A 12,594-nucleotide genomic window follows, 5' to 3' on the forward strand; every position below is an offset into this window, starting at 1 on the left:
ACTATTGATAACACGGATAAATGTCGACCAACTAAAATGTTTATCCAACAATATAATTGATTGCTCTATTGATAACATGGTTAAATGTCGACCAACTAAGATGTTTATCCAACAATATAATTCCAGTAAAGGTGTGTTTCCATAACACAGATGTAAACTTTCGACCGGCTGAATGTTCATCCAACTGAAATATCCGGTACTACACACCTTTACTGGTTTCATAACACAGAGGTAAACTTTCGACCGGATGAATGTTCATCCAACTGAAATATTCAGTACTATATTTTTCTACTATAACTATTTTGCAGCTGCTTTAACGCACATTCTCCCCTACGCTAAAAATCGAGCTTCGATGCCCGTTGTGGGTAAAGCACAGTTAGCTCCTCGTGTAGTGTAACTTTGTGTTTAACAGAAACGAAAAATTCACGCATGTTTGAAATAAGAAAATAAATTTTCACACAAGTTTTTATTAGCTACAGGCAACTTTAGTGAAAACAAAAGTTAGAGCGTAACAATAACAATAGACGAAGTAGTAATCTTGTTTACAATTTTACAAACTACTTATATTTCAAAAATTTCGTTTTTTTGTAGAACCTAAATGCTTTTTTTTTGGACAACTTTAAAGTTAGTTTTACATTTGGCGATGATTTGTGTATATAAATTAATCATTTTTCAGGATGGTCCGGGCTCTGGAACGCACAGATCAGACCAATCATAGTGACTGGAGTAGCAGGGATCGTATTTATGGTGTTGCTCATCGTCTTCGTTGTTAAGGTACAAGCGAAGAGAAACTCAGGTGTGTGACATCAGATACTGTTTTAAATATACCAAGAGTTTAGTTATATAATTCAGTCATACTTGAGACTTTTTATGAAACGTTGCTCATTTTCTACATATAAGGTGGACAAAAGTGATTATACATTTAGAACGTAGGTTAACTTGTACCTATTACTGTGAAACAAACGCTAATAACAATGAGTTCAATTGTCTTCGTAATATTTTCTTTAGCGCCAACCGTATAGTAAATTTTGCCCCACCCTGTATATCAAAAATTTGATGCTTAAAATCAAAGCATTACATCGATCCTACTTATAAAGATGTACATTTCCTACATAACAATAATTATATCTATTTCCTTCTCAAATGGTGTTAACGATGAACATCTGTTTAATACGTTTATTACACACCATAATAACTGGGTGTACACATGTCTCAAGTGGTGTTAACGATGAACACCTGTTTAATACGTTTCCTACACACCATAATGTTTTGGTTTCTCAAGTGGTGTTAACGATGAACACCTGTTTAAGATACTTCCTACAAACCGTGTTGTTTTGGTGTCTCAATTGGTGTTAACGATGAACACTTGTTCAAGATACTTCCTACACACCGTGATGTTTTCGTGTCTCAAGTGGTGTTAACGGTGACTTGAGACACCAAAACATCACGGTTTGTATGAAGTATCTTAAAGAGGTGTTGGTGTTAACGATGAACACCTCTTTAAGATACTTTTCTACACACCGCAATTTGTAATGTAGACGTTGATCTCATATTGAAGGTATAAGCCTCGCGAAGAACGATTCGTTTGGAATCAGTTGCAATTGAAATGTCTTATGTTGTAGAGGGCTTATTACCGAAAGTAACAGTTTGTTGCTTCTGTTGTATAGATATGTGTACAGCTGGCGAACTGATTCTAGTACATTAACATTTCATTCTTTTCTTGTTTGAATATGATTAAAACTCTAACGGTTTCTTCATTACAGGGAAACCTTTTGCTGAAGACGACAACATGTAAGTTGATAGAAGTTTCTTTTTCTCTGTAAATCAAGGCTTTAGTCACTTTCAATGAACGTCACAATCTATTGTTTACATGTTTTTACTTTCTTAAAACAAAATAAAAATCAATTATGTTGTGAAGCAATTTCTCTTGAGTACTATTTGAATTAAAGCAACCAATACTAAAACATGCTCCTTTGAGTACTAATCAATGCAAGATTACCACATAAAACTCTAACTTGCTTTGAGTACTACTCAAAGTAATATTAATAAATAATCACATAAAATAACATCTCTTGAGTACCACCCTAAGTAAATAAACTACACAGAACACCATGTTATTTGAGTACCACACAAGTAAGTAAATAAAAAACTACTTAAAACAGCAACATCCTTTGAGTGCCAAAAAACATCTTCTGAGCATCTCTCTAAGTAAAGATACAATTACATGAAGCTCAAGCCTCCTTTGATCATCATTCAACTTCTCCTGAGCGCCACTCAAAGTGAAGAAACAACTGTTAAAATTACAAACTTCACTTAACTACCAGTCACACATAATTCCTTGTGCTTCATTATATATAATTCAATTGATTAAAATCTATCTTATATCTTGATATTGTTGCTAATAACTAGTATTTTCTGAGGTGTATTTTGAAGAAGTTCTACAACATGATGCTTTTCTTGCTCCTACTCATAGTAAAGAATATTAATATTTGGTTTTTCATACTTTAGATTTCTTTAACAATAAAATAAATTCATTAGGGTTAAACGTTTTTTAATACTTTTACTTAATTGTTTTACTTAGTTGGCTAATAGATTTAATACAGTACAACATGATTGAGCCTGTTAAAGAGTAATGGAGTGGTTTACTGATTTGTTGTATCGTACAATGAAACATGATTGATATATTTCAACCAACAATGGAGTGGTGTACTGTATTGTTGTATCGTACAATAAAACATGATTGATATATTCCATATCAACAATGGAGTGGTTTACTGTATTGTTGTATCGTACAATAAAACATGATTGATATATTCCATATCAACAATGGAGGGGGTTTACTGTTTTGTTGTATCGTACAATAAAACATGATTGATATATTTCATATCAACAATGGAGTTGTTTACTGTTTTGTTGTATCGTACAATAAAACATGATTGAGCTATTTCAACCAACAATGGAGTGGTTTACTGTTTTGTTGTATTCGTACAATGAAACATGATTGAGCTATTTCAACTAACAATGGAGTGGTTTACTGTTTTGTTGTATCGTACAATAAAACATGATTGATATATTTCATATCAACAATGGAGTGGTTTACTGTTTTGTTGTATCGTACAATAAAACACCATTGATATATTTCATATCAACAATGGAGTGGTTTACTGTTTTGTTGTATCGTACAATAAAACATGGTTGATATATTTCATATCAACAATGGAGTGGTTTACTGTTTTGTTGTATCGTACAATAAAACACCATTGATATATTTCATATCAACAATGGAGTGATTTACTCATATCTTGACCAAACCATCTTCAACTACAATGTCTCATCCCACTGAATTCCATGGAATAAACACTATTTTCAGCAAGTACGCATACAGGAACTTAGGCAATGAACAGTTGTGTGTTTTTATAGAATGAAGTTAATGTAGAAGAAATGTTTTATCTAAAGAAATAATAATTTTTGTCCTGCAATAACAATTGGAATGTTAACGAGAACATTTTTAATCTACAGAATTGCTTCACATTTTATTAGGATAACGACACTGTCTAGAATACCAAATACTACCAATGCTGTGTGAATATTACTCGCATAAGTTGGAATAGTTCAACAGAATTTGCATACTGAGTTCTAACCTAAAGGTCATACGTATCTCTGCAACTGTATTATGTAAATGCTCAGTAGAGAAACGGAGATATGTTACAGATTCATAAAGAACGTGACGTCTATGTTAGCACTGTAAAATACTAGTAGTCCGTACAATAGAAAAGCAAGTCCAACGCTATGGAATAATCTAATTTCTAATCAAATACTTTGTGCTTTAAATTTTTTTGAGAAGATAAGAGAATGGATAATAGTGAAACTTTGATAATATTTTATTTAGAGACGAGAATCACACTCAAAAGGCCGGAGAAGAAACCTACAGTCCATTAGCAACAGTAGAAGACGAACGAGGGCCAGATATACTTCCAGGCAAGTTTCTAGGGCAACTAGAAAATCAGATTTAACAGATTGTGAGAAGAGAAACTCTTGACGGAAGTATCAGAATCATCACATATTATTATGTTTGTGTGTGTGTGTGTTATCGGCCGAATATGGTTTTACAGCATGTCTAAGAACTGTAGAACAGGCATAGAATTAGCAGGTGTAAGATCTGATGCGTTATCTAACAATATTAAAACTAACACAGAATTAGCAGGTGTAAGACCAGATATGTTATCTAACAATATTAAATCTGATACAGGATTAGCAAGTGTAAGACCATGATAGATTATCTAACAATGTTAAAACTAACACAGAATTAGCAGGTGTAAGACCAGATATGTTACATAACAATATTAAATCTGATACAGGATTAGCAAGTGTAAGCCGTGGTATGTTATCTAACAATGTTAAATCTGATACAGGATTAGCAAGTGTAAGACGTGGTATGTTATCTAACAATGTTAAATCTGATACAGGATTAGCAAGTCTAAAACCATGATAGGTTATCTAACAATGTTAAATCTGATACAGGATTAGCAAGTGTAAGACGTGGTATGTTATCTAACAATGTTAAATCTGATACAGGGTTAGCAAGTGTAAGACCATGATAGGTTATCTAACAATGTTAAATCTGATACAGGATTAGCAAGTGTAAGACGTGGTATGTTATCTAACAATATTAAATCTGATACAGGATTAGCAAGTGTAAGACCATGATAGATTATCTAACAATATTAAAACTGACACAGGATTAGCAGGTGTAAGACCAGATATGTTATCTAACAATATTAAATCTGATACAGGATTAGCAAGTGTAAGACCATGATAGATTATCTAACAATGTTAAAACTGACACAGAATTAGCAGGTGTAAGACCAGATATGTTACATAACAATATTAAATCTGATACAGGATTAGCAAGTGTAAGACCATGATAGATTATCTAACAATATTAAAACTGATACAGGATTAGCAGGTGTAAGACCAGATATGTTACATAACAATATTAAATCTGATACAGGATTAGCAGGTGTAAGACCAGATATGTTACATAACAATATTAAAACTGACACGGGATTAGCAGGTGTAATACCTGATAGGTTATCTAACAATGTTAAATCTGATACAGGATTAGCAAGTGTAAGACCATGATAGGTTATCTAACAATATTAAAACTGACACAGGATTAGCAGGTGTAAGACCAGATATGTTACATAACAATATTAAATCTGATACAGGATTAGCAAGTGTAAGACGTGGTATGTTACCTAACAATATTAAATCTGATACAGGATTAGCAAGTGTAAGACCATGATAGGTTATCTAACAATATTAAAACTGACACAGGATTAGTAGGTGTGAGACATTGATATGTTATGTAACAAGGTTAACATTGACACAAGATTAGATTTATTTAATTTACTGAGGAATGTTAAAGTATTACCAGTTAGTATTTTATGTATGGTAGTACTCGATAGTAGGAATCGACAAGGATCCTAAATAATTCAAGCACCGAAAGACAACTCTATCGAATTCCTAAGCGAAAAATCGACCATTCAAATTTTTGGTTACGATATATTATGCGTATATATACTAATGGTACGATAAAACGTTCGCTAACAATTCCGGTATAGCGATTCAAAAATTTCGAAAACAGCAAATTTTTCGTCTGCTATCTACCCACCTGATCACGTCAGCGGGGCTAGGTCCTGAACGTCTCGAACTATCGCTACTAGATTTCTTCAGCTTACTTGATTGGTCTGTGTATATCCGCTTTTGATATCCCGATAAAAATCCATATATATTCGGGTATAATATAAATGGTAAAGATATCATGCACATACTTAAATATCTTTTAAACCCAATTCAACCCAATGGATGGCGCTACATATCAATGAACACGTGACAGCTTCTAAAGGTAAAGTATATACTTTATACATGTAGAACATAAAAAGTAAACAAACACGAGTATTAAAAATTATGAATTTTAAATTGAAGTAGGGATCCTGCTATAAAAAGTAATGAAACAAGAAATAAAACCACAATCACAAATATATAAAATTTCATCCTTACTTTGGCAGCTTTATATACTTATCTGTAGGCCAAAGTAATGATTAAATTTTTCAAATTTGTGATTGTGGTTTTATTTCTTGTTTCATTACTTTTTATATTTGTAAAATTTAATCATTACTTTGGCCTACAGATAAGTATATAAAGTATATATAAGTATATATATTTGTGATTGTGGTTTTATTTCTTGTTTCATTACTTTTTATAGCAGCATCCTTACTTCATTTTAAAATTCATAATTTTTAATACTCTACTTTGTTTACTTTTTATGTTATACTTGTATAAAGTATATACTTTACCTTTAGAAACTGTCGCGTGTCTATCCATCGATATGTTGCGCCATCGGTTGGGTTGAAAAGATATTCACGTACGTGCATGATATGTTTACCATTTATATTAAACCTCTATATATACAGGTTGGATTTTTATCGGAATATCAAACGCAAATACCCACAGACCAGTCAAGTAAGCTGGAGAAATTTTGTAGAGATAGTCCGAGTGTCTATGCGCTAGCCCCGCTGACGTGATCAGATAGGTAGGTAGTAGACAAAAAAGTTACTGTTTCAGAAAGTTTTGAATTGTTATACCGGAAATGTTAGCGACCTTTTTAGCGTATTATTAGTATATATATATATGCTTTGAACGGTCGGTTTTATGGCGCGTGAATTATCTGAAAACCTTGTCGATCCCTACTATTAAGTACTACCGTACTTAAAATATATATCAGGATGTTTAGACATATTATTCTCAGATTTAATGGTATTTTTTTGCTTTAGCGCAAAGCTACACAACGAGTTATCTGCCTCTATCAACCAAGGTGAACAGAAGACCAGATTTTTAGCTGCATTTAATGAACACGTTAAATCAGGCGTTGTTGTTTACAATACGAACAGCAATTAACAGTAGTGCGTATGTAAAAGTAAAGTAAGAAAATAACATTGATATTCGTTAATTTAGTGAGTATTAAACTTCATGTTTTACAAAACTTTCATCACTTCAAAGTTTATGGCTCAATTATAGAAATAAGAAGGCACTTCCAGGGCCATGTGGGTTCGTTTGTAGCCTCGGAACAACATTATTTTTTAATTTGTAGTTTAAAATGTACGATGTTTTGGATATTTGGACAAAGCTACATAAGGGCTAGCCATTCCTAATTTTTAAATGATATATTAGAGTAAAAACAGCTGGTCAATAGAAAGCTATAACCAACACTTGGGTTACTCAAATCAAATAGTTCAATTTGACCATTACTACCTCAACACGCCCCTACTTGGAGAGCTCGATTCTACGACACAAACCATGGACCCTCCGATCCACAGTCCGCAACTCTAATTGTTATATCACACCCGGCCCATTATTACCTTTAACCGAAGTAGGACGCATTATATGGTTGGGATACTTCCAAAAAATTGGATATATACCGTAAATGTTCATGAAATATACATGAAAACGTGGCAGATTCTTTTTACTTTTTCTCCGTCTTATATTTAGAATTCAAGTACCCTGCTTGAATACTTAACAACATAGAAAAGTGATTATTTAATGTATTATCTTTGTGATTGAAATTTTGTTCGACAGATATTCTGAAAACATTTTAAAATTTATTCTGATAAAACATCTCCATTGTATACCAATTGAAACGGTAGAAATAACTGTCAGTTTTACAGAAGATAACACGTTATTTATTTTTTTTTGGTCAATATGACCCAACATTCTCCAAGGTCATATTTTTGCCGAATAATACCACATGTAAGAAAAAAGCACAAAGAATGTCTCGAAATGATATTTCACCGGTTCCAGTTTTTCTATGATATCATACTATATTGAAAATAAGCACACTTTACATAAACCTGATAATATAGCACCGAAACAGTGAATAAGATCTCACGGACATAATCTTACCCGTGCAGGGAGCACAAGACAGAATATGGCAAAATACCGAATACATTTAGACAAAGGGTAAAGTCATAGAAAAAAAACTGTTATATGGCATAATTTCCTGAGGAATTGAGAATAATAAAAAAACACAATAATGCAAAATGAGGAAAATAAAGCAACCCCCCCCCCCTCCATTTCGAATTATTATTTGTGCTATTTTTATAGGAGACATTATTACTGGTGCTATTTCTGTAGGAGATATTGTTACCAACACTTGGTTTACTCAAATTAAATATTGTAATTTGACTGCCACTATCACAAAGCACCCCTCAGTGCGGAGCTCGATTCTACGGCAACAGAACACAAATCATGGATCCTCGGTTCCACAGTTCGCAACTCTAACTGTTATAATACAATCCGTCCTCTTTACAGTGGTATTATTACCTCTAACCGAAGTAGGACGCACTATATACTATTTTTTATGAGTCATTATTAATGGTGCTATTTTATAGGAGACATTATTACTGGTGCTATTTTTTATGGGAGACATTGTTACTAGTGCTATTTTTTATGGGAGACATTGTTACTAGTGCTATTTTTTATGGGAGACATTGTTACTAGTGCTATTTTTATGGGAGACATTGTTACCAGTGCTATTTTTATGGGAGACATTATTACTGTGCTATTTTTTTTATGGGACACATTGTTACTAGTGCTATTTTTATGGGAGACATTGTCACTGGTGTTGTTTCTATGAGAGACATCATTACTGGTGCCATTTTTACAGGTGCTATTATTATCGGGTACCTTTTCTTGGACCTTAGTTTGCAGCCGTTGGAATAAAGTTGGTTAGTTCTGTGGAATTAAAATTGGAAGATAAAACTATTCTCACTTCACTTCTTACACTTCGAAAAATTTATTAATTATTCATGTTATGTTCGTCTACAATACTAAGTTAAATATTTTACATAATCAAAAAATCAAACAAATCCCAAATGTTTCTACTAAATAAATAATACGTCATGAATATAGTTTCCACTCTCAGTTCCACAGGATTCTACTAAATAAATAATACGTCATGAACATAGTTTCCACTCTCAGTTCCACAGGATTCTACTAAATAAATAATACGTCATGAACATAGTTTCCACTCTCAGTTCCACAGGATTCTACTAAATAAATAATACGTCATGAATATAGTTTCCACTCTCAGTTCCACAGGATTCTACTAAATAAATAATACGTCATGAATATAGTTTCCACTCTCAGTTACATAGGATTCTACTAAATAAATAATACGTCATGAACATAGTTTCCACTCTCAGTTACATAGGATTCTACTAAATAAATAAATACGTCATGAACTTAGTTTCCACTCTCAGTTCCACAGGATTCTACTAAATAAATAATGTCATGAACATAATTTCCACTCTCAGTTACATAGGATTTTTTTAAAATACTACTTGATCCCCTCCCCTCCCATTACAAGCAGGGAGGGTGTAAAGGAATCTCAGATTGTTAACTCCACTCGTCTATCTACATGTACCTCTTCCTCCTCCATATCTCTCCCCCCTCGCCCCTTCAGGCTGAAACTGCTTTACATTCTGTATACAGCTACATGACCTCACTCTTTAAATAGCACTGTGAGTATGTGTTCGTGTGTGCTTAAGGTGCTTATAGTTTAACACTGATCAGATGACTGGAAAAAACCAATAAAATTATAATGAAGCGCTGATGTAATACTTTCAATGATTATTTAAAAGTACAACAGAACGATGGCAACAACAACAAACATTCGACACGTGTGTGTACAGTAACAAACAATTAATTCTTGAACGTTTCGGAATATAGATATTCCATCTCTAGCAAGCTATACTGAACAGGGTAAAATATTAAGTACAAAATTTATAAAGTTCAAACATGTTATTCTGTATTTTAATTACTCTTTATAAAATGTATGAATTTTATATGTGCATCAGCATATTAGCACGCTATTACTATAATATTTAAAACTTTATCTTTTGTTTTAGAATTTATAAACTATAAGAAGAGCTAGATGCTCTTAGCCTGTCCTAATTTTGAACTGGTAGACTAGAGAAAAAGCAGTTAGTCACGAGCACTCATCGCCTTGATCGAATAATGCGAAGCGGATTTTTTGCGGCAATGCGATATGAACCATGAATTATCAGATTAGAAATTTGGGCAAACATCTGAAGCACCAACTTACTAAACTAAAACTGGTACGACTCTTCAGCATAAGACACTTACTAAGTTCTTATTATTCTGTCTCAGTGGTAATTTGTTTTGGGAGGAATAAAGTTATTCATGCTAATCTGCTAAAAGAACAAACAAAAAAACATGTAAATGTATCGGATTTTATAGAAAAACTATACTTGTAAAACGCTGCTTCTCACTATCTGAGCAGTCTATTTCCAGTGCGTTGCACACCTCTTTTTTACAATATGTGCGCCATATTTGACAAAAACCTGAGAAATTTTCTTTCTTTGCATTACTAATGATAAATAAGAATAGTAAAGTTTACAGAGTAATGCACGTTTAAGTGCACGAAGCTCTATAGAACATATTTTTTCATACCACTGACGAACCACGGGTCCTCGGATTCACTGACTAGGAGCATGGTAACCTTTTTATTTGGTTATACATTCCACTACACCTCATGTACGTTTACAAAAAAAAGGGAGTATTATCGACTAAAGTCCTTATTTGGTGAAATATTTTAATAATATAGATGGGAAAGTGGACAAAATGTCCGATTTAAATAAAGTACTCAATTTTGACACGATAAATTAGACAGCTCATTATCAGTAGCTAATAACTTTTACATTTGTCTGTAAAGTAAATGCGTCTAACTTTCTCTTCTATAAACGTAGAAGAAATGAGACAGACTTAAACGCGTCATATGTATATACTACTATTTATGATCCTACAACATACATAAAACAGTTGTGAATTTAAATAATTTCTGAATATAGCGATAGTCCCACCCACACATACACACACGTATTCCCAACAAATATAATTGTGTAAAAGCAAAACTTTTTTCCCCTTTTTTTGCTTTCGATAGTTTAATATTTACATATTATAAACGTGTATGTTCACAGAACTCACAATCGAGTGACCCAAACAAGCCACCATAAGAAAATTACAGTTCGATAAGAATATAATTATGAAGTTTTCTTACGCCTCAAATTTTACAGCTTTGCTTCGAGGCTTCAATCCGTCTATATACAAGGAAAAAAAAAGAATGTATTGCAAGCAACGTCAATGTTGGAATACATATTTAAAGGAAATACTACCAGTACATTAAACACTGTCCCTGTTGATAATTTCAGCGTAAAATATTTCAACCAAATTTTCCAAACCTGAAGATAAAGTTATTGATTTCGAACATCAAAAGATGTATGTAAGTGGAGGTTTCATGATGACAGACGACGTTATCAGAGAACTACTTATATACACACATTAAGTGAAACTTCCTTGATAAATTTTTATACAGCGATCCAAGTCAATTGTCAGTGATGAGTCTCGTTATATAGCAATAAAAGTAGTTATGATGTGATGTTTGCTATTGGCCAAATCACCGGCCTTAAGCAGCAAATAAATATACAACTCGTTGCATAGATCATGCTTCAATTAGTATTTGCAATGACTGGGTTTCAAAACATTTTCACACTACATATCCAAAGGCTGTCATCTAAACATCGACCAAATACGGGGCAAACACTGAAACAACTGTATATGCCGTTCTATGTACACCAGTTGCACCCAAGGAGGTATAGACCTTCTTTATATATTTTTTAATTTGCACCCCTCTTTAGAGTGGCCACTTATAATCTAATTGAATACTTCCAATTGTTTCTGCGTACGCAAATTACTGCAAGTTACAAGCAATTAAAATATACGTTTTAATCTACTTTGTTAAGCATTTGATTGGTTTAAATAAATACTTTTCAGCTTAAGCTTAACAATGAAAACATACATAAGAAACATAAAACAAACTATTAAAGAATTTTGAATTTCAAAGTCAAATGATACGTATCATACAAGTGAAAAACTATATCATAATCGAAGACAACCAAACAAATATTTTAACATCTCCCTCTATATATATGGCGCGATATTTACATCTATAACGTATATGTTAAAGTGAAACATAGATGCACAATCTAACCTATATAAAAGCCTGTGTGTGTGTCACGTCACGCTTGATTTATCGAAATAGGAGGTGACATAAAAGCCAAAATGCATTTATCCACATAAAATAGTTCGATTACTGTATGCCCATTACGATTTTAGTGACGTGGGTGCAAGGGGGCCGTGAAACCTTATAAGTGTAGTGTGTGTGTTGGTATAATAAGTCTAAAGTAAAGACGTAGTGTGGGATCATCTAGCCTAGAGCCAAGTGCATAAAATGTATCATGAGAGTAAAAATATCGATTCAGTTTTAAACTTAAATCGTTTCTGAATTAAGCTACTTTCTGTTATATCACCAACGTTTTAAATAAAAAAAAAACTTACCTCAATCAACAGAGACTCTAAATTAAGAAATCAACAAACATTTTACCAAATAGTGTTACCAAAAACGCATTGGCTTATATATATATATATATATATATATATATATATATAATAATA

At 32.7% G+C, this 12,594-nt stretch overlaps 1 protein-coding gene across 1 annotated transcript in view; it reads left to right on the plus strand.

Moving 5' to 3' along the window:
• LOC111083582 overlaps positions 1–5,130 on the plus strand; it is a gene marked incomplete at its 3' end in the record, with an annotated part of 12,120 nt that extends 6,990 nt beyond the window's left edge. Inside the window, exons 2-5 of the mRNA XM_022380199.1 lie at positions 677–796; positions 1,764–1,791; positions 3,890–3,978; positions 4,958–5,130. Coding sequence (XP_022235907.1) covers positions 677–796; positions 1,764–1,791; positions 3,890–3,978; positions 4,958–5,130 — 410 coding nt within the window. The remainder of the gene's footprint in view (positions 1–676; positions 797–1,763; positions 1,792–3,889; positions 3,979–4,957) is intronic.
• Positions 5,131–12,594: the final 7,464 nt, after the last annotated feature.

This window comes from Limulus polyphemus, unplaced genomic scaffold (assembly GCF_000517525.1).
Source record: "Limulus polyphemus unplaced genomic scaffold, Limulus_polyphemus-2.1.2 Scaffold10183, whole genome shotgun sequence".
Taxonomy (NCBI): domain Eukaryota; kingdom Metazoa; phylum Arthropoda; class Merostomata; order Xiphosura; family Limulidae; genus Limulus; species Limulus polyphemus.